This window comes from Gracilinanus agilis, chromosome 6 (genome assembly GCF_016433145.1).
Source record: "Gracilinanus agilis isolate LMUSP501 chromosome 6, AgileGrace, whole genome shotgun sequence".
Taxonomy (NCBI): domain Eukaryota; kingdom Metazoa; phylum Chordata; class Mammalia; order Didelphimorphia; family Didelphidae; genus Gracilinanus; species Gracilinanus agilis.
In genome coordinates this window covers 76,820,616-76,842,741 of record NC_058135.1, presented here as the reverse complement: position 1 = coordinate 76,842,741, position 22,126 = coordinate 76,820,616, and the positions used below count along the sequence as shown (strand labels likewise).

Below are 22,126 nucleotides of genomic sequence, written 5' to 3'. Positions count from 1 at the left end.
AGGGGGCGGTAGGCCAAAAAAGTTTGGGAACCACTGGACTATGGCAAAAAAGGAATGCAGATTGTAGCCCAAGGATTTTAGCTTTCAGATTTATATGAAGATTGAATTATTCTAGATGTGCTCCTTTTCCCTCACAGTATTCTAGGAGTTTTTCTGTGCTGTCCTTGAGAGTTGGCTCATTGCTCCGTTGTGAGAGAAATTTTTAGCTTTTGCCAAATTTCAGAGACTTGTTTTGTGGGCCATTGACCTTCTTCAGAGGGCATGCCTTTGGGATAGGGAGATCTCCTGTTTATCACCATGAAATTTGTTTGGGGTTACTAAAATAGCTTTAGAGACGCTAACTGGATGGAAAAAAGGCATCTAACCTATATCTTTTAGAGCATGCACTTTTCCCCTGAGGCCAGAGGATAGAAACAGATTGCAGCCAGTTAAGTCAAGGTCTAGCTGTCCTCTCTGTCCATATTTATAAGATCATTACAATTGGTCCTGATGCTGGCAACTGGGCCATATTACTCGCATTGCCTCTATACCTTCTGGACCCCCCCAGTGCTCTTTGCAGGGGTTGGCTCTCCCAATTTGAACTTGAAGAGAGGTACTGGTTTTGGCCTTTCTATCTAGTCTCCAGCATAGCACAAATCTTGGTACATAGTAAGCACCTCATGCATTCTAATTTAACAGTTTATAGTTTAGGAGATTACCACATTTTTTAAATAAAAGGAGCCATTGTTTTATCATAAGATTAATGACAAGGCTTCTCTAAAGAAGATCCTTTCACCTTGCCTTCCTGTTCCTACACTAAGCATCTGAAATCCAATTCATTAAAGAGAAATACAATTTATACCTACCTCTTCAGAAATACTTATGAAACAAAATGATATTTATTCTCCATTTTTCAGGATGAGGATGGAAATTTTTATCAATGTGTGGATGTAACTAAGTCAATCAATGCACGACTCACCAGAATATGCCTCACTCCATATGCGAGGTTTGTTCTTGGGTTTGTGTTACAGCTGATGTTTAGAGAGCTTGTCATGGTTCGTGACTTAGTTTCTTGGACTCATGGTCTTGGTAGAAAGGATGCCATTGCTGTAATCCGATACTGATGGACTCTGTAAATCCATTATAAGCCACTGAGGCAGGAATGAAGAGTCTAAAAAACAAGTACACATTTAAAGAAAACTGTTCCTATTCCTAAATGGAAATATCACTTATGCCTAGATGAATCATTAAAAGACATCCAAAACCAACAATAATATGAACAGATTTGGGTGGAATGGTGTTGTTGTTCAGTCATTTCAGTCATGTCTTACTCTATGTGATACCATTTGGAGTTTTCTTGGTACAGATACTGGAGTGGTTTGCCATTTCCTTCTCCAGTTCTTTTTACAGTTGAGGGAACTGAGGTAAATAGGGTTACATGATTTGCCTGAGGTCACACAATTAGTTCTGGATGCCAGATTCGAACTCACAAAAACGCATCCTCCTGATTCCAAGGCTAGTGCTCAGTCCATGACACCACCATAGGACTACTATTTTCCTTGATGAAATTTTTCACCACACCCACACACCCTGCAACAGCATGGGAAGACCCAGAATACTTTTCTTTCCCTATTTTTGGGGGATTAGTTTTCCTTAAAAAGAGACAAAACTGTCCCTAGGACTTGATTTCCCTACTATCCCTACTTCCCCTAAATAGCTTCCTGCTCAACTAAAGACACAAAAAGTCACAGTAACAAAGAACTTGGGATCTCTTGGATTTAGTGGGCTTCAGAGGACTAAGTGATCCACTATATCCTTCATCAAGTGTCATCAAGTGTATTTCTATATCGAGGTGAAGATGGTTGTCTCAGAGAAGCCAAGTCACTATTTTCGTTGCATATACTAGCTTTTTTGTTAACTGTTAAATGACTTTAAGTACCTCATTTCACCCCAATATCAAAACAGAAATAACAGAATGTTGGTGTTAGAGCTTCCTCTACTAGACGGGAGGTATCTAGAATGGTGAAAAGAGTACAGAGCTTTGAGTTCTAGTTCTCTGTTTACTATTGGCTTACTGTGTGACTTTTGATTAGTCTTTTCATCCTCTAGGACTCAATTTCTTCAATTATTAATGTAAGATTACATGTTCTAAGGTACCTTCCAGAATAACCATTCTGTGATATTAGAAAAGTTTTGGTGTAAGGGTTAGGTAAATTGTATTTTTGTTAGGCATCAAAAGGGGAAAAAAATAAACGCATTCTAGTGTTCCTGGGAGACTTTGGGACCTTGAATTTGGTCATTTAGTGTTAGGGGATGGCCTGGCTGATTCTGGTTGGCACCCTTTTAGTTCAAGTTCAACGTTGGGACAAAATAAGGCATTCATAGGTCATTAGATACAACAACAAAAAATTTACTTTATTCTAACAGAGAAAGGAAATTCAACAAGGATACAGAAACACTTAGTTTGGGATAAACATTGTCCCTCTATTCTCAAAATGGAGACACATCTGTTCTGTGAAATGTGACTCATGTAGTCTTGTGATATCTGCAAGATCTAGTGGGCCAGGCTCAAATCCCACACTAATAGTACCTTAATGTCCTTATGTGACCAAGAACGCTTGTCTGTAAGGATAGAGGTAACCAGCAAGCTCCTATTAAGGGAGACAGCTTTAATCTTGCTCTACTCCATAGTGAATCGGGTCCAGGACTTGCCACTTTTTAGTGAAAAAATTGGCTTCATTCGTGGTGTGTTTGTGTGTGTGTGTGTGTGTGTGTGTGTGTGTGTGTGTGTGTGTGTGTTCAAGTAAGTATGTTGGGAGGGGATGGATGAATTTCGGTAGACTGATGATTTGACTCAGTCAGAGATTTTTCAAATATTAGCCTTTACCAAGTCAGAATGAGAGATACTTACATTTCTTGATAGCTCTCAAACATTGGTTACCATTTTTTAATATCATAATGCCAATTTCATATTTAAAAATAAACCCAAAGCCCTCACATGATAGCAATTGTGCCATCACCATTTCTGGATTGAAAAAATAGACAAAAAAAATACTATGGATTCAGTAATACTTTAAATCATATTTAATCATAATAGCAGCTATATACATTTTAAAAATAATGTGTATGTGCGGGTAATATTTAACATACAGAAGGTATGTTGCATATTTGTCATTTCATTAAATGGCAAGGAGTTAAAATGTGATATAATGTAAAATTACATAAATATATAGAAAAATATATTAAATAATATTTGTCCTAAATTATTATACTAGAGAAATATTAAAGTATGAATCTACAAATAACAAATATACAATAATTGGTGCATAAATATTCTTTTAAGTTATATGTTAATGATTAAATTAATAATCACTAAACATTAATAATATTACTGTTTTATAATCCATAGGTAAATCTTTGGGAAACCCTGGGCTCCTGTGGGAACCACAACTCTAGAGTTTTTAGTGGATCCTAATATATGGAGTGATAGATATAATGTCAATATTGTCATTAGTGTTTTATATATACAACTTAGATTGTGAATAAAATTTTGCTTAGAAGAAAATGAGTAAATCGTATCATATTCCATAGCATTATTTATAATTCTAAATAGCTATAATATGAAATCAAGCTATGCTCTCTTTTCTAGAAGAAGGGCGAGGCATTGTCTGTGTCCCCCACCATTTGAAATAAAGAAATGTTTTATACATTTTGTATGTGGGGCATTACTCCAAGATATACATCACCACAAGAAGGGTTTTCATGGTAGTAAAAATGTCAAAGTATAATGACTTTTGGAAAAGAGGAGTCCTGACTCTCTGTAAATACTGGAAATGTTGGTCAGCTTTTAATTTTATATTGTGTCATTAGTGATCCATGGAAAAATGGTGCCTGGGATTCCTGAAACAAAAGAAATCTCAAAATGCAGTATTGATGAGAGCCTTCTTTCTACCACCAGGAGAAGGAACAGAAAACATTGCAAGATCTTTGCTTGGTTATAGTTCTAAATTGATTCATGCCCTAGATCCATTGGTTGCATTGGAATAGAGTACTTTGCAGCAGGTGGCAAGCAAGCACCACCCAAACAGTAATGGTAGCAAAGAACTCTAGAATCGTATTTGGGTTGGTACAAGCCATGGGAGCAGCTATAGCGAGGATAGCCTCAGGTGTTTGGACAGTACACAACTAAGAACAGTTGATAGGAGGCAAAATCATGAATGCACATCCCAACTCATTGTCACTCTCCCAAAAGAGGATTCTCTTACCTATGCTATTTTCCCTCCTCTTCCTCTGATTTTTCCTATTGGCCTTTATTCCATTGCTTTCTTTTCTTGCTCTTTCCTCTTCCTTCCCTTCCTGTTTCTCTTCCTTTTTATATCTTCTCTTAATTTTATGTGCCTGTTCTCTTTTCTTTCTCATTTTCCTACTGATTAAGTTTCTCTTGCCTATGGGGCAGAATTATTCTTCATTTTTCTGATTAGGCATTTTTCAGGGGTATCTGACACTTTGTGACCCCATTTAGGGTTTTCTTGGCAAAGATACTGGAGTGGTTTGCCATTTCCTTCTACAGCTCATTTTACAGATGGGGAAATGGAAGCAAAAATTTTAAGTGCCTTGTCCAGGGTCACACAACAAGTAAGTTTCTGAGGTCAGATTTGAACTCAGATCTTTCTGACTCCAGGCCGAAAGCTTTATCCACTGCACCACTTAGCTGTCCCTACCCCTTCATTTTCCTAGAAGCAAGCAATAGATTAAAAGAAAAATGACATCACTAAAGAAACTTCCTATATCATTTCAAACTCTGTTTCAATACTTCTATTGGTCTGGAAAAGAATCCCACTAGAGAGATATTTTGTTCTATTATGAGAATCACATTCTGTGTCAGTATGTTCACAAAGGACATGATCTGGTGGGTGATATTAATAAATCAGTGGTATAATGAAGTGTTTTATTACAGGAATTTATGGTGTAAGAACTGGAATTCAGTGATGCTTATCCCCAAAGATATTAGAGCGCATGAATTAAATTTATACTTACAATTCTTCTAAAGTAGGTTAAATAAGCTATAGGGTAGCAAGAACCCTGGAGGTGGGGAAGGGGGAGGAGAAAACAGAAGAGATCATTTATGAAAGAGCAGTGGAAGATGTAATGAGCTCAGGGAGTGATGAAGAAATTTTAAAATGTTTGATGCCAAATGTTTGTTTGGAATTCTTAATAACTTCAAATAGCTATGGCTTCCAATTCTTACTAGCACTAATAAAGAAAGCTCCTTGTTACAGGGACTCATTCTTTGTTTTTAATAGAAAATGAAAGGTTTCTTTTTATTAACAAATTTTGTAAAAGAAAAAAATGTCAACCAGAAACAAAAATCTGTGAGGTTTATTAGCCTTACTTAAAAAAATGATGTTCTGTTCTGAAATACGCTAGAGATTAAATAAATTAGAACATCCCAAAACTCTGTAAAAATTACATGTATTACTGTTTTCTATATCTAGATGGAAATGATTTAATTTAGGAACTATAATTCCTTTAGTGCAAAATCATATGTACCTAACTGATTAACTTGAATGCTAGTGGAACCCAGAAACTGTGTTTTTTTATGTTCCTCTATTCTTCTACTGACAAATTCCTTAGCAATTGGATACTAATGAATTTTAAGAATGCTTTAATTATTACTAATGCAGTATGCCCTATTAAGTTGTAGTGTGTTGAAAAAGAATAGGAGGACTGGTGGTATATTGATACAAATAGAATAATAATAGTTAGCATTTATATATTACTTTTAATGTTTCCAGTGTGTTTTATGAATGTTACATCAAAACCTGTGAGACAGTATTTTGAGAGATTTTTTTTTCATTTACAGATGAGGAAACTGAGGCAAAAACATTAAGTAATTTGCTAGAAAGTTTGAGGCAGAGGTTAAACTAGGGTCTTCCTGACTCAAATTCTTAACTCTGGCATCTAGAAACTTCTAATAGGATTTATTCACAAATTGGGAGAAATTAGAGAGCACTTGTCCTGAAGGAAATGGAACAGTAATGAATTAAGCATTTGGAATTTAGCATTGGATGTTACAGTTAGCAGCAGTTGTGTCTAATTCACATCTGAAAGGAGTCCCTACTAGTACAAACTAAGTCAATGATTATCCAGTCTCTCTGATTGTAGACCCTGAAGGAAGAGAAATCTTTCGAGGCAACTCATTCCATTTTTTGGTAACTTGTTAGGAAGTTTTTACTTTCCTAATATAGAACTTAAATTTACCCTTTTAAAGATTCTATATATTATTTTTGATATTGCCACTATGGGCCAAACAGAACAAATCAAATCCATACTCCCCGTTTAACTTTTTAAAAAGTTGGAGACAGCTATATTATTTGGATCTGGAGAAAAAAAGAAGATATTTTAAATAAGGAACTCATTACTTATATTTTGATAGAGGTAGATCTCTGATGTGGACACTGCTTTAGTTCTTTTGACTTTTAGTGGATACCAGTGTTTCGTTACTTCTGTTATTCCTTATCATACATTAATTATGAGTAAACTCATGTATGTTATTTGGCATTTAGCTCAGCAAATTAATATTTTCCTTATTGATTTTTAAAAGAGATGGTACAAGAATTCTAAAATATCTCTTGTACCTCTCCCTTTCCATTTATGTGGCACATAGTCTAATTCAGACCTTCATTACTTTTCATTTAGACAACTATAATAGCAACCTATTGGTCTCCATAATCTTGAATCCCTTCTCTTGACTTTTAAAGTCATAATCATAGTATAGGGGTCTGATTGCCATACTCTAGCCCTCCATGCCCCCTCATTAATCATGGGCTATAAATTTAGCATGGGAATCCATCTTAGAGGTCATCTAGTTTAGTCCTATTATTTACAGATGAGGAAATTGAAGCCTAGAGAAGGCAAATGACTCCTTCAAGACTACAAAAAATGTCACAGAGGTGGAGTTTGAACCCAGTATTAATTCTGTTATATTGTAAAGCCTCTTCTACATAGACAATATTTAACATCCTCTCTACCCAGACCTAAGCCTATCTAGTCTTATTTAAAGATGTTCCATTTTAGAAAATCTGTTCTTTGGTCAAACTAACTTATTCACCATTTGCTTACTTCATCCTGACCTTTCCCAGCATTATACATTTTATTTTACATAGGATTAGATTTAGATTCATAGATTTAGAATTTACAGACTTTAAATGATATCAAGCCTAACTATTTCATTTTTCAGAAAAGAAACTGAGGCCCAGAAGTATTAAGGGATTTGCCTAAGGTTACATTGCTAGTATGTGAGGTAGTATTTTGACCCAAGTGTTCTTGATTCAAGTCCAGCATTTAATTCACTATACCACCATGCCTTCTTCTCATGAGTAGAATGCTTAGATCCTCCATGCCTAGAATGGGCACTGACCCTTTCTTCAGCTTTGTCAGTTAAAATCTCTTTCTTCTTTTGGGACCTAGCACCCAGTTTTTTAAAAAAATGAACCTATTTATTTTAATTTGAAGACATTTGAAAAATTCTGTTCTAACAATGCCATTTACTGAGAAGAAAAAGAGAAGATAGCAAAATTTCTGAAAAAATCTACAGAACTATAGATTTCTGAAGGATATGTCTTTCCAATGAATATATCTGTATACTTGTGAATGAAGATAACAAGATTTGGCTCATTCATTTTACTGGGGACTTTTAACACAATAGCCCCATCTGAAACTAATGAGTTAATCCAATGGCTATAGCTCAGGTACTATCCCTTTCAAGAAACTACCCTCTCCAGTCTACTAACAGGAGAAATAATATCTTTCTTCTCTAGTCTCTCATCGCATTCTGATCTTTGCTATGCAATTAATATCTTTACTACCATTATATGTTTATTATGTTATATCATGATATTTTGTATATCATATCATAACATCCTACATATGCATTATATTCATGTAGATGACTCATCCCCTTTACTAGACTGAAAACCCTTTGAAGTCAGGGACTATGTTGTTTGTTGTTTTTCCTCTTTTATCCCCAGTGTCTAGCATAATTCATTGTATATTGCAGGCATAATAAACCTCATAGAATTGTGGAATGTCAACGCTGGAAGAAATCTCAGAGGTCCAACATACTTGAACTAAAATTATTTGTTTTCTCTCCCCAACAAATGATCATACTTTTCCCACTTTAAGAAATCCAGAGATAGGGAATGAATTGCCCCCCAAAGTAGTCTCTTTCACTTTGGGGCAGCTCTTTCCTTAAATCCAGCAGAAATCTGTCTTTCTCTCATCTTCTCCTCATTGTTCCATTGGCCATCTTGGGGCCAAACAAAACAAGTCATAGAAATACTTGAATGCAGAGATCCCACCCTGACCAAGTCTTCTCTTCTCATCTCCAAGATAAACATTCCAATTTCCTTCAGCCAATCCTCCTGGCATAGTTTTGTTTGTTTAATTAAATTTAATTGAACTATTTAGGGAAAAAGAACTTGCTTTGCTTCGTGTTAGTATTATAAACTCAGGTCTTCATACTTTGTGGGATTTTAAATGGAATATTTTTTATACAAATGTCATGGTGAGAGTTTCGAATGTTGAGGACATATATAGATGTGAACCAGATGTTACAATGTTAATAAAAAGAACATGGGATGAACTTGAAATGTTGGGGTGGGGTATGGAGAAACTCTCACAAAACTGTTGTAGCCATAAGTCTTTCTTAGTTATAAGAGCTGCCCCTAAGAGGAATTTAATCATGAGTTATCCTGTGGCTTTAAAATTACTTGTTATTTTTTTAAAAGATAATTTCCATCAGCTGAAAAGTATTTGCATTCCATGTGATTCAAGACCTTTAATTCCCTTATCCTTGCCAACATAATCACCGTTCCAGAATTATCTTCTCCCAATGACAATGTGATGAACCATTATTACCTAGTACAAATGAAGGGTTGGTTTGTTTGGACGATGCCAAGTTTTCATTTCTTCTGGATTTTTTGACATTTATCTCAACCTAAATAGATTAATGATCAGTGCTACCACTCGAGTTTTTTTGGTGTGTTTTAGTCAAAAGTTGACTAAGTTGTAGTGAAAATAATAATAGCAAGAGGAAGAGACTGTTGTGCTGTTTTTTTGTATAACAATTTGAATTAGATCACAAAATTTTCTTGACAGATATTTTATTTTTGGCTTCTCTTGTGTTTCTGTTCCCAGAATGGACTCAATGCCTTGCACCTGGCAGCCAAGGAAGGCCATGTGGGACTGGTCCAAGAGTTGTTGGGAAGAGGATCAGCAGTAGATTCTGCCACTAAGGTAATGTTTTCATGCTTACGGAATTTATTTTACTCAGGAAGAAGGTTGCAGAACTCAAATCTGAATTTTATAACAGTCCAGTTCATTGGGTTGCTGGGACACCTGGAATCCAAATAGAGCAACACTGAGAAGTATTTTACTGCACTGTAAAGAAGCTGAACGATTGCTTCCAAATATATTTTAGTTATAGAGTTGAAGGAAAGGTCTTTGGCACCAACCATCTATACACTTAGCTTTTAAAGTAAATACTTTCCTTTTATACTGTGTGGGTGTATACATCCATGTATGTATTAAAGGAGGGAGAAGGTTGACAAATGAACTTTGATTCACATTGACATAATGTCAGAATAAAAAGAAGCTATTAATCCAACACAATTTTAGGTTGTTTCATTTTTCTTTTGATGTAGGGCCCTCATTGTTAATGGGAACCATAGATCTTTCTTGCTTTCTCCAACTTTTTCATTCATTTGTATTTCTATGAAAAAATAAAAAAAGGAAAAAATCACTTTCTACTCTAATGAAAAAGAGTTGCCGGATACAAAGATTGGGAGTGAAATTCATTCTCTATTACTCTAAGGTATGACAATAAATTAATAACTATCTTCTTTATCCATAGAGTGCTTTAGAATTTACAAAGCACTTTCAAATACACTAATGAGAGCTTTAAAAAAATCACCCACACAGAGCATAAACAATGCATCTTCTTTTGGTGATCCCATCAACTTCATGTACTGAGTGATTATTTCTAAGAGGAAAGCTCCCACATGTACACATCCAGCCCTTATATCTTTCTCCACCTCCCTTTTCTTGTCTGGATCACAACTGCCTATTGAACATCTCAAAGTCAGCATTTCCAAAGTGCAATTCATTGCATTTCCCCCCAAATCAATTTTCTGTCTTACCCAGTCCACCCTTTCCATAGCTGCCAAATTGACATCTATAAAGCACAGGTGTTCCAATGGTTCTCTCTTGTTTCTAGGATAAAACACGGGATATTTTTGGCACTGAAAGTTAGTCATCAATATGGAAGTCTGTTTTGCATGATAATACATGTGTAAGCCACGTCAAATTGCTTACCATCTCTGGGAGGAAGGAGGGACACAAATGGGATCTTATAATTTTGGAAAATGTATGTTTACCAGTGGAATTGCTTGTCAGCTTTAGGAGGGGTCAGGGAAGAGAGGAGGGAAAGAAAATGAATCATGTAAACATGGAAAATACTTAAAAAGAAAATGTATGTTGAAAATTGTTATTACATGTAAGTGGGAAAATATAATATTTTAAAAAAATTTTTAGAAAAGAAAAAAAAATAAAAGTTGGGTGCAGTCTACTTTTCTAGGTTTGATTATTCCCCTCCACTTATTCTCTGAGCCGACCAAAAGGGCTTGATTCTGTACCCCATGTACAACATTCCATCTCCCATCTCCATGTCTTTCTACAGGCTCCCCCCTCATTCCTGGAATTCACTCCCTTTTCATTTCTATGTCCTAGAATCCTGATTTTCTTCAAAGACTAGCTTAAATATCACAAGGAGTCTTTCTTGATCCCTTCATTTATTACTGCCCTCTCTTTTACTCATTTGCTCTGTGTATATTTACTTATATGTACATGCTGTTTATCATAATAGAACAAGCTCTTTGAGGTTGAAGACTGCAGGAATATGTAGAAGAACATTTCAGTTTTGTTTTCTTTATGGCTCTTTATCCCCATGCCTCAATCAATGCCTGGCACACAGTAGGTCCTAAATAAATTCTTGTTGAGTGAATTAATGAATACAATAGTGCTTCTCTTAAAATCTAAACATAAAAGACCATGAGGAGTGGCCACCCATACATTAATTCCCCATACCTCTCATGAAGAGCATATACTTACTTGTTCTTTGGGCTAGCTCATTCACGCCAGTCTAGCCTCATACAGTCAGTTCTAGTTTCCAAAAGAAGGATTACAACCACCTGGTTATAACTGAAATCTCTCAGGTTTAGGAGTAATCCTGTTTGAGGGAATGTACTCCTCCTACCCATTGCTTCAGCTCTTGTGTCCCTTCTGATATACTTCTATTTACATCAAATCAGTCAATCAAAATAATTAGACTCAGGTTTTAAATATAATAGCTTGTTACAATGTAAAAAAATAATGATGCAGGTATTCATGAATTTAAAAAAAGAATGACTAAGTTCAGCCCAATCCATATAAGGAAACCTAGGTTATATTGTCCCACCAGTGTGTTGTCATTGAGTCGTTTTCAATTATGCCTTACCCTTTGTGACCCCATTTAGTTTTTTTGTTTTGTTTTTCAAAATATCATAGTGATAAAGCAGCTAGGTGACTCAATGGATTGAGAGCCGGTCCTAGAGACAGGGAGGTCCTGGGTTCAAATATGGCCTCATAGACTTCCCAGCTGTGTGACCTTGGTCAAGTTGCTTAACCCCCATTGCCTAGCCCTTACCACTCTTCTTGGAACCAATACACAATATTGATTCTAAGATGAAAGGTAAGGTGTTTTTTTTTAAAAATAAGATATTTAAATGGTTTACCATTTCCTTATCTGGATCATTTTACAGATGAGGAAACTGAGGCAGAGGATTAAGCAATTTGCCCAGGGTCACATTGGTTAGTCCTAGAGGATTGAATCTTTCTGATTTCAAGCCTAGCATTCTATCCACTGCACTACCTAATGTCAGTATGTTTTGGGGAGAGCAGGCATACACTTATAGAAAACTGCAAAGAGGGGGAGGAGTGGGGAAAACCTTTGTGCTCTGGGAAACTTTGGAACTGTGAACTTTATCTTCTTTTTATCTCAGGAGCGATCAATAAAAATTCCTTGCTGAATTCAGCTTCCTTCTGGAATAGATGCTTATACTATTAAATTGACTTTATCCAGACTATGTTTAGCTTAAAAGACAGCTTGGTGGTGCTATAGTGCATAGAGTGCTGAACATGGAGTCAGAAGATTCATGTTCCTGAGTTCAAATCTAGCCTCAGATACTTGCTAGCTGTGTGTCCCATGACAAGTCACTTAACCTTGTTTGCCTCAGTTTCCTTATCTGTAAGAAGAGCTAGAGAAGGAAATGGCAAACCACTCCAGTATCTTTGTCTAGAAAACCAAATGTGGTCAAGAGTCAGAAACAACTGAACAACAAGAAAAAAAATGCTTAATTTATACTTTACTGATGGCATCACAGCCAAACTAGTCATTCTTCCAAGAGACTTCTCTGATCTCTGCTGCCGTATTTTTTACTCAATTGGAATCATTTTCAATTGTAACTCTAGTATCCATCACTTATAGCTTTAAGTTTCACTGATGCAATATTTTGAAATCTGTCTTGTGTCCACTCGAGGTTCCCTGAACCTCAAGCAGAAAGGAAGAAGGGAAAGAGATGGAGGGAAGAATGAGAGAAAAAGAGAGGAGAGAGAGTGAAAAAAGAAAAGCAAGAGATAGAAAGGGAGAAAGAAAAAGAGATAGAAAAAGATAAGAGGAGATGGAGAAGAGAGACATAGAAAAGGATAGAGAAAGACAAAGACAGAGAAGAGGAGAGGAGAGAGTGCAAGTGCAGTAGAAGGGTGTAATCATAAGCTTTTAACAGCTAGCCTTTTGAGGGTAGAATGGAATGTATGCATATACACTTAAGTTTAATCTGTGTTAACACTTTTCAAAAATTATAGATGATCAGCAAAACAAATCAAGTTGAAATTGATAAGAGTTGACTATTTCTGAGGCATAAACGTTCACAATTAAAATGTAATCATCTGCTTCAGCGGTTAAAGCTGGCTCCAGCACACTCCTTTCTTTGTCCAAGTTTGTAACATTTGGGGGGTGGGATCATACTTACATTGAACATTGTAGCAAGTGTATTTTTACCCTGTTAAAATGAACAGTCATAAACATTCTGAGGAAAGCTTCGTTTTTCACAATAAAAGGAATTTTGGTGTTACTCTAACTTTTTTTTTCCTCTTTTTTTAATTTTTTTTTCTCTCAAACAGAAGGGGAATACAGCTCTACACATTGCATCTTTGGCGGGACAAGCTGAAGTTGTCAAAGTTCTGGTTAAAGAAGGAGCCAATATTAATGCGCAGTCTCAGGTATGGATTTAATTCCCTCCTCTAATACTCATGGCTTTTCATGGAAAGGATTTCTATATAATAGTTACATTACAATTTTATATATAATTGATCTTTATGTTTAATATTATATACATTATACTTCATGTAATAAAGGAAATTTATAAAATAAGTAGAACCAGATGGGCAGAAATATGCTTATAAGGGCTTTGGCTAGTTATTTTAGTCATTATATTTTTTTATATAATGATCTTTTTTTCTAGTCCTGTCTTATTAGAAATATATTTCTTCTTTTCTTAAAATTCTCTGCTTATGTTGATTTTAGTGGAAGCTTGAGAAATCTCTTGTTAATCTTGAACTCTAGGAATCTTAAACATGAACTATAATTTCAGAAATAAGGGTTTTTTGTGAAATAAGGATTAGTAATCTATCCATTTCTATTTTGCTCTATAGAAATGTTCAGTCACTCCTTAAAGATTTGTGACTTTGGGTGTCCTGTGACTCGGTAAAGACCCCCACATTCTCTGGCATAGGCATGCTCTTGTAAAAATGGTAAAGGATTCATTATATTTTTTTTGTGAGCATAGCTTTCACTGGTTTGTGATATGAATCGTCATTGCCTCTTAGTGCTCTCTGAGACTTGGGGCACTTTACAGCTCCTCCACAACATGGTTACCTACAATACGAGGAAACACAAAAACTGAAAAATAGAGGAAGTTACCCAAATAATCCCCATTCCTCACTTTAGTTCTGTTACATACAAGGTCTACTCTGGCTCTCTTCCTTTCCCTGCCCACCAGCACAGTCAACTTGAGATCCGCAGGGGAAAGCCATTGAAGCCTTGACCTTCTGTTCTTCAGGTTATAGTGTGAGAGATGGATACCTTCATTAGGACTGCTGGCAGCAGCTGCTGGCCTCTTGCCTGTACAGTTTCACTGCTTTTCCTCTTTGTGCAAGTCCTTCATAAATTTTCATATGCTTAGAGAATTTTTGCAGGGAGGGAAGTAAACAGGCAGTTAGGAGTATAGAAATGGTAATTTGCTTCAAGTATCTACTACTTTTAGGCCAATTTTTATCCACCACCCACCCACATACAGAGAGAAAATGGATTTGCTCAAAATATGTCTGATTCTCTTGGGGAAATTCCTCAGCCCAGAGATTCTAAGTTCTCCTACTAAACGGTAATTCTTGGTCCATTTGACTAAAGGTCAATAAATCAGGAGGCAATACTAGATGATGAGTTGAGCATCAGTTGATGGACAGTTGCCAGGTGAATGGCATTAGCCCTGATACAGACGGAGATACACACATATAATGAATGGGCTTTACAAAATCTTAGGGCAATATTACCCAGCAAAAGGCAAGTTCGATGAATATTAAGTGAGGCTTTGGGGGCACTTTCCTTATTTAGAGGGTTGATAATAGAGATGGGATTTCAGGTCATTTGGAGGAAAATGTGCTAACCTTTAATTTTCAAAAGTTGCTAAAGATCAGGTTTGTTCTAAAGCAGCGATGGGCAAACTACAGCCAGCGGGCCAGACGAGGCCACCTGAAATGTTCTATGGGGGAGCGACATTATACCTAATCTGACGAGTACAATGAGTAGGATACAATACAATGAAACTTCAAGAGTTGCCTTAGAAACAGACTGACAGATGAGCATTTCCTTTCCTTGGCCCCCTCTTTAAAAAGTTTGCCCATCACTGGTATAAAGGAATAATATTTTCTCTGCAGTTAATCCTATCAGAATATTTTGCTTGAGAAAGAAATTTCTAAGACGAAGAAGGTTTTATTCAAGACAGAATCAGTCAGGTTTATCTTGTTCTTGCCAACTGGAGGCTTCTCTTTATACAACACTACAACTCTATTTCTTTGGGTTATATCTATCTAATCAGAGATTTATTTTCAAAGCCAACAGCCTATCCTTTATATTAAACTTGCTGTTAGGTTGAAACAGCAATTTGAAAGGAACCAGTAATTTTTATTTTTATTTCTTAGAAAATGAAAAACAATGTTACTTTTCACTACTTAAAAATTAGATCCAAGGATTTTTTTACATAGTAATTGCACATGATAGATGTTTGGTAGAAGTGGTCAGTGTTTATAGAAATGAATTGATCAATAAGGATGATTGGTGGAGAGCTTTTATTGAGGTATTTTTTATAATGATTAACAATTAACATATTAGATGACATGTTTATTACACTATTTTCAAAAGTCTCTCACTATGAAAACTAAAATATATTTAATCAAAACTCATCCTTCTGTTTTTTATTCACCAACAAAAAATATTTTAAAATATTTCTTCTTGTATTAATGAATGAAATGAAACAGACAAGGATTGTATTTGCTCTGAAACCTCATTTGCTTACCTTTATACAAGAAGTTTCTAGAATTGGGGAAGACATACAGAATTGTTAAGGGCACTTTTGCTGGGACTTGGTCATCAAAGGATCTGGTTGTAGGGGCTACCCAATTCCTTTTTAACAATAGCAGGTAATATGTATGTAGAGCATTTAAGATTTTCCAAAATTTCTCTCAATGTCTCTTTAAAGTCAATAGTACAAGTATTATTTTTTTTATAGAAAACTCAGACAGGTTCACTGACTTATCTAAGGGCACACATCTAATCTGTATTCTTAACAAGCTGTTTTTGGAAGCTTTTCTAACCTCAATAAAAGTACTCTTCTTTCTTCCTACCCTGCCTCACTATCCTGGCCTTTCTATGGGACAGACATGTCTGTAACCTGAAAAGAGAGAAGGCTGGTGATAACTTGGATTAGATCATATGACAATTGCTTTTAGCACCAGGTAACAAGTGGATTTCATTGTTTTATGTGCACATGCCCAATTCCTGCTTCTAAACTCAAGTTACATATTTCAAAATATTTTAATGAATAGTGGAATAAAACAATGAAATTCAGGATTTCTCCTTACATTGTTGGATAACTAGTCAAATTAACTATTTTTTTCCAACATGAAACATTGCAAACTCTTCCTTGGTATGAAATTTTTACATATTGGAAAACTTTTAAGATCACAATCTTTAAGTCACCCTGAAATCTTGTGTCATATTTATTTAAACATTTAAGATATCATTTTTAAGTCACAGCCATGTCTTCCTGTTAAATTTCCCAATTTCCTTTACTTTTTCTTTGGAAGTCTTATTTACAATCTTAATTATCTTTTTTTTTTAAACCCTTACCTTCCGTCTTGGAGTCAATACTGTGTATTGGCTCCAAGGCAGAAGAGTGGTAAGGGTAGGCAATGGGGGTCAAGTGACTTGCCCAGGGTCACACAGCTGGGAAGTGTCTGAGGCCAGATTTGAACCCAGGATCTCCCATCTCTGGGTCTAGCTCTCAATCCACTGAGCTACCCAGCTGCCCCCTCTTAATTACCTTTTATACCTTTTTGTACCCTTTCTGTATCATCTGTGTTTACCCTAGCTTATGAAGGCAAAGCTAAATGATAGGAAAATGATAGAAAAAATATGGATACTCTTTATTTTGGAAAGAGGTCATATATTTAGAAATGAAGATAATATATTTTTAAATACCATATCAAAATAATGACTTCCCTGATTCACTGATTTAAGAGTTCCATTCAACAGTAGAAAGTGCAACCCATCCTTGCCAGCCTGTCCTGTGCTATTCTTGTCCATTTTCTTCCCATGAGTTCAATAAAGAGACTTTACCATCTTTGCTTTTGTCTGACATTAAGAAGATACCAGTGTGACATTTCAGCTGTCTATTATCCCTTGTCCTTTCCACGTGACTGATCAATATTCTTTTCCTATCATACCATTTCTTATTGATATGTTTCATCCTTGTTTTCAAGAATTTCTAACTGGGTATATATTATTTGCTCAGTCCTACTCGAGCCATTTACTTTGCCATTGCCAATATATATGAGACTCATTTTTTTTTCCTTTGGAAGTAGTTCATTTCCTTTTCTCCTCCTGGATTACTGCCTTGTTGTGTCAGAGAGATTAGCAGAGTTTATTGAAACTTTGAGATATGTTGCTCAGTTACCACAGATGGACAAGTCATGAAAAAATCTGATCCATTGGAGAAGGGAATGGCAAATTACTGCAGCATCTTTGCCAAGAAAATCCCATGGAAATCATTAAAAAGATAAAATATATGACAAAGGAAGATGAGCTCTCAGGTCAGAAGGTATCTAGCATACTGGGGAAGAGCAGAAGACAACTACTCCAGTACTCATGAAGTGGCTGGGCCAAAGCTTAAAAGAAAAATTAACTTCAGATGTGTCTGGTGATGAAATGAATGTGTGATGCTGTAAAAATCAGTATCTCATAGGAACCTGAATGTAAGATCTATGAACAAAAATAAGCTGGATATGGCCAAATAGGAGATAGAAAAATTAAATATTGGCTTCTTGGGTGTCAATGAACTTAAATTGCTAAGAAGAGGTAAATTTTATTTGAGTAATTATTAAGTCTACTACTGTGGTCAAGAATCTCTGAGGTGACATGAAATAGCCCTCATAATCAATAAAAGGATGAGAAAAACAATACTGAAACATAATCTCAAAAATGACAGATCCAGGTCAAACCATTCAACATCACAGTAATACAAGTTTATGCTCCAGCCAATGATGCCAAAGAAGCTAAAGTTGATCAATTCTATTAAGATCTACAACATTTTCAAGAAATAAGTGCAAAACAAGACGTCATATTCATCATAGGGGATTGGAATGCCAAAGCAGGAAATCAAAAGATAATTGGAGTAACAGATAAGTTTGATCTTGGAGTACACTAAATGAAGCAGGGAAGACACTAACAGAATCTTATGTTAATTTGCTGGTCATAACAAATAATCTTTTATCAACAGTCCAAAAGGTCTAACAGACATCACCAGATGTCCAATATCAAAGTCAGATTGCTTATATAATTTGTGGCTTAAAGAGGAAAAGCTTTATACGATCAGTAAAATAAGATCTGGAGCCAACTAAGGTTCAGATCATGAGTTTCTTCTTGCAAAATTCAGATTTAAATTAAAGAAAGTCAGGAAAACTATTAGACCACATAAGCATGTCCTAAATAATATCACTTATGAATATAAAGTGGAAGTAATGAACAAATGTAAGGGATTCGATTTGGAGATAGAGTACTTGAAGAACTGTGAACTGAAGTTCACAATAATGTATGGGAGTTGACAAGAAAAAACATTCCAAAGGAAAAGAAGAGCAAGAAAACAAAATGGCTGTCTGATGAGGAAAAGGAAAAGGAAAAAAAGAAAGGGAACGCTATATCTAATTAAATGCAGAAATCTAGAGAATATCAAGAAGCAAGAATACATAGAAGAAGTATATAAGAAACATGTTAACATCACCAGTAACCACAAAGGTGAGGTTACTGATCCAATGGACATCCTGGAGAAAGAAGCCAAGTGGGCCTTAGGAAACATTGCTTACAATAAGTCTAATGTGGCATGTGATAGAGTTCTAGCTAAAGTATTTTAAATCCTAAAAGATAGTGCTTTTAAAGTGCTGCTCTCAATATGCTACAAATTTGGAAAACTCAATAATGACCACTGGATTGGAAAAGATCAGTTTAGACTTCAATCCTAAACAAAGACAATGCCAAAGAATTTACAAATTACTGAGCAATTATACTCATTTCACACAGCAACAGAGTTATACTTAAGATTCTGCAAGCTAGGCTTAAATATATGAACCAAGAATTATCCAAAGAGCAGGCTGATTTTTGAAGAGGCAGAGCAACTAGAGACCAAAGGACCAGTATTCACTGAATTTAGAGAAGGCAAGGGAGTTCCAGAAAAACATCTACTTCTGCTTTATTGCCTACACTAAAGCCTAAGATTTGGCAACTGTTCCATCACATCCTGGCAAGTAAAGGAATAATGGAAGCAGTGTTAAATTTGATCTTCTTGGACTCAAAGATCACTCCACACAGTAACTGCAGGTATGACATTATAAGATGCTCTTTAGAAGGAAAGCTGTGGCAAATGTAGACATACAAAAAAGAAGAGACACCACCTTACCAAAAGAATCCGTATAGTCAAAGCTATGGTTTTTTCTAGTAGCAACTTATTATCTGTGAAAGTTGAACTATATAAGGAAAGCTGAGCACCCCGGAACTGACATCTTTGAATTGTGTTGCTGGAGAAGACTTGAGAATTCTTTGGACAGCAAAAAAAAATTCAAATCAAATCAGTCAATAGTTAAAGAAATTAACTTGAACTATTTACTAGAAGGTCAAATGCTGAAGCTGAAGTTTAAATATATTTGACACATAATCTGAAAACAAGACTCTTTGGAGAAAACCCTGATGTTGGAAAAGAAAGAAGGTAGGAAGGAAAAGGGGATAGGAGAGGATGAGGTGGATAGTGTCACAGGAGCAACAGTCTTCAGGAGAGAATAGAAGGCTCTGCTTCTGTGTTCCATGGGATCATAGAGTTGGACACAATAACAGAGTATTCCATTGTTCCATTGTAACACATTGGTCAATTGCTCATAGCAACATAGGTAGAATCAAAGTATTGAAAAGATGTCCCTTTGCTTTTATGAGTAGTCATTAAAGGAGTTTTGCAGTTTACTGAAAGCAATACTACTGCTGTTTAACCCTGTGCCTTATTTGTTGTCCATCTGTAGTGTCTATCTCATATATATGTAGTAATAGGCAACCTCAAAGGAAATTCATTAAAATACATGTTGAAATATGGACCAAGAAAACCATTCTTCATCCACTTGGGTTTTCTTGTGTAGATGGAAAAGCCAAACTCCTTTGAGTTATTATAGGTCTAATCCCAGAGTCTCTGCAATATTATGGGCCTTGATATGATCCATATGATGTCATCTGAGAACCAGCACTACACTGAATACTGAAGACACAAAACTAAGATTGCTACTGCCCTCAAAAAGTTTATATTTTAGCATTTTAAAAAATTAAAAAAATTTAAAAGTTTATATTTCAATATTTATATGTGCATAGTAATCAAAATAAATATGAGGGACTTTGGGGATGTATTGACAATTAGGGTAAGAGGTAAGGTTTCTTGGAAAAAAATGGAGTTTGAGATGAGTCTTGAGGGAAACCATTGATACCAAAAGGAGACTGTGAAAAGGGATTAAATTCTAGATGTAAGGTGTAACATGTGCAAAGGTGGAATTACTTGATTGTACACAGAGGGGAGCACTATATATGAAAACTGAAAACATAGGAAGGGTACAGGTTGTAAAGAGATTAAATGCCAAACAGAGGATTTTGTATTTGTTCCAGGAGATAAAATAAAACTCCTAGAGTTTATAGAGTAAGAGTAGGGTAGCTGAAATGGTGAGAACTACACATTAAGAAAATCACCTTGGAAGACAAAGCAGATGAGATAAAAAGCTTGATGTAGAAGAATCCAAATAAGAGGTTATTGCCACTTATTCAGGTGAAAGATAATGAGGACCTGAACGAGGGTGGTGACTTTGTGAGTATAAATGGAGGAGACATGTGAAAGATATTGTAGAATTAAAATAAAAAAGATTCAACAATTGATTGGATTTGTGAGGTGAGTGTAGGATAATACCCAACTGGCAGCAGATAAGGCCTGAAATTGGTATGTAGAATTGGACAGTAACTTCCAATGGCTTGGCACCGTAGCATATTCTTTATTAGAATACCTCTACATCAAACCCTTTAAAAGGTTCAGGGAACTTGGGCTTTCTTGTCCCAGCAAGGCTTACTTGAGCTAGAAGTTCTTTTGGTAGGAGTATTCTCTGTTGTTTTTGTTGTTCAATCATTTCAGTTGTCTGACTCTTTGACAACATTGGGGGTTTCTCAGCAAAGATACTGAAGTAGCTTAACATTTCTTTTTGAAGCTCATTTTACAGAGGAGGATATTGAGGCAAAGAGGGTTAAGCAACTTGTCCAGGGTCACCCAGTTATTATGTGTCTGAAGTCACATTTGAATTCAGGAAGAGGAGTCTTCCTAACTTCAGACCTGGCATTCTATCCGCCAGTGCCATCTACTTGCTCTTAGTAGAAGTATTTTTCTTTGGTGAATTCAAGAAGTACTAGGCAAGATGACCAATTAGGACAAGTATTCACTTTTATTCCTGATAATGGCTATACCAACATACATTCAATTTCCAGAAGAAAAAGCTGTGCAAGTAGTATTCAGCTATTCTCCACCCACCACCCTCATGGAAGCAAGTACAAAGGCAGACTATAATTGTGTTTCTCTATTTAAAGAGTTGAGCAAATTGCTTAGCTATGTTTTAAGTGGATAATTAACATATATTTTCATCATATTTTTAATTCATACATTGCACTGCTGGCAGTTTTTTTTGTTGGCATTTCATAAGGGTAAATGCCTTACAAGAGTCTTATTCATCTAAAGATATGACAATTTTATAGACCGATTCTAATCCTACCTCTGTGGAACAGATACTTTGATTTAAATTTGTCAGGCAGAAGTATTATAGAAGCAACTGATTGACTAAGATCACACAGTGAATGAAGGTCATGAATACAAGAATGACATGGGGATCTGGTCTTTCTATCTTTTGTTCCCAACACCATGACCATCACAAATCATAATGGTTGTGAGGTAGAATAACAGGATCTTCCTGCAACATAAATTAGCCTAATTTCCCCCTTAAATGAAGAAAGCTATTCTTACACCTCAATTAGCCTAGGAGGCCTTTTCCTAGGTCCACTAGTAGCCTGTATTTGGTGTAGCTCTGTAGTCACCTACGCTCATCAGAAAGGCCCACCCTATGAAGTCAGGGCACTTCAGCCTTGGAGGCTATATTCCAA

The 22,126-nt window shown here is 35.7% G+C and overlaps 1 protein-coding gene across 2 annotated transcripts in view; it reads left to right on the top strand.

The window, feature by feature from the left end:
• The window catches only part of ANK2 (ankyrin 2), a 308,584-nt gene that overhangs the window by 69,770 nt on the left and 216,688 nt on the right, over positions 1-22,126 (top strand). For both annotated transcript variants that reach the window (XM_044681396.1, XM_044681395.1), the window contains exons 3-4: positions 9,178-9,276; positions 13,258-13,356. In XM_044681396.1, coding sequence (XP_044537331.1) covers positions 9,178-9,276; positions 13,258-13,356 — 198 coding nt within the window. The remainder of the gene's footprint in view (positions 1-9,177; positions 9,277-13,257; positions 13,357-22,126) is intronic.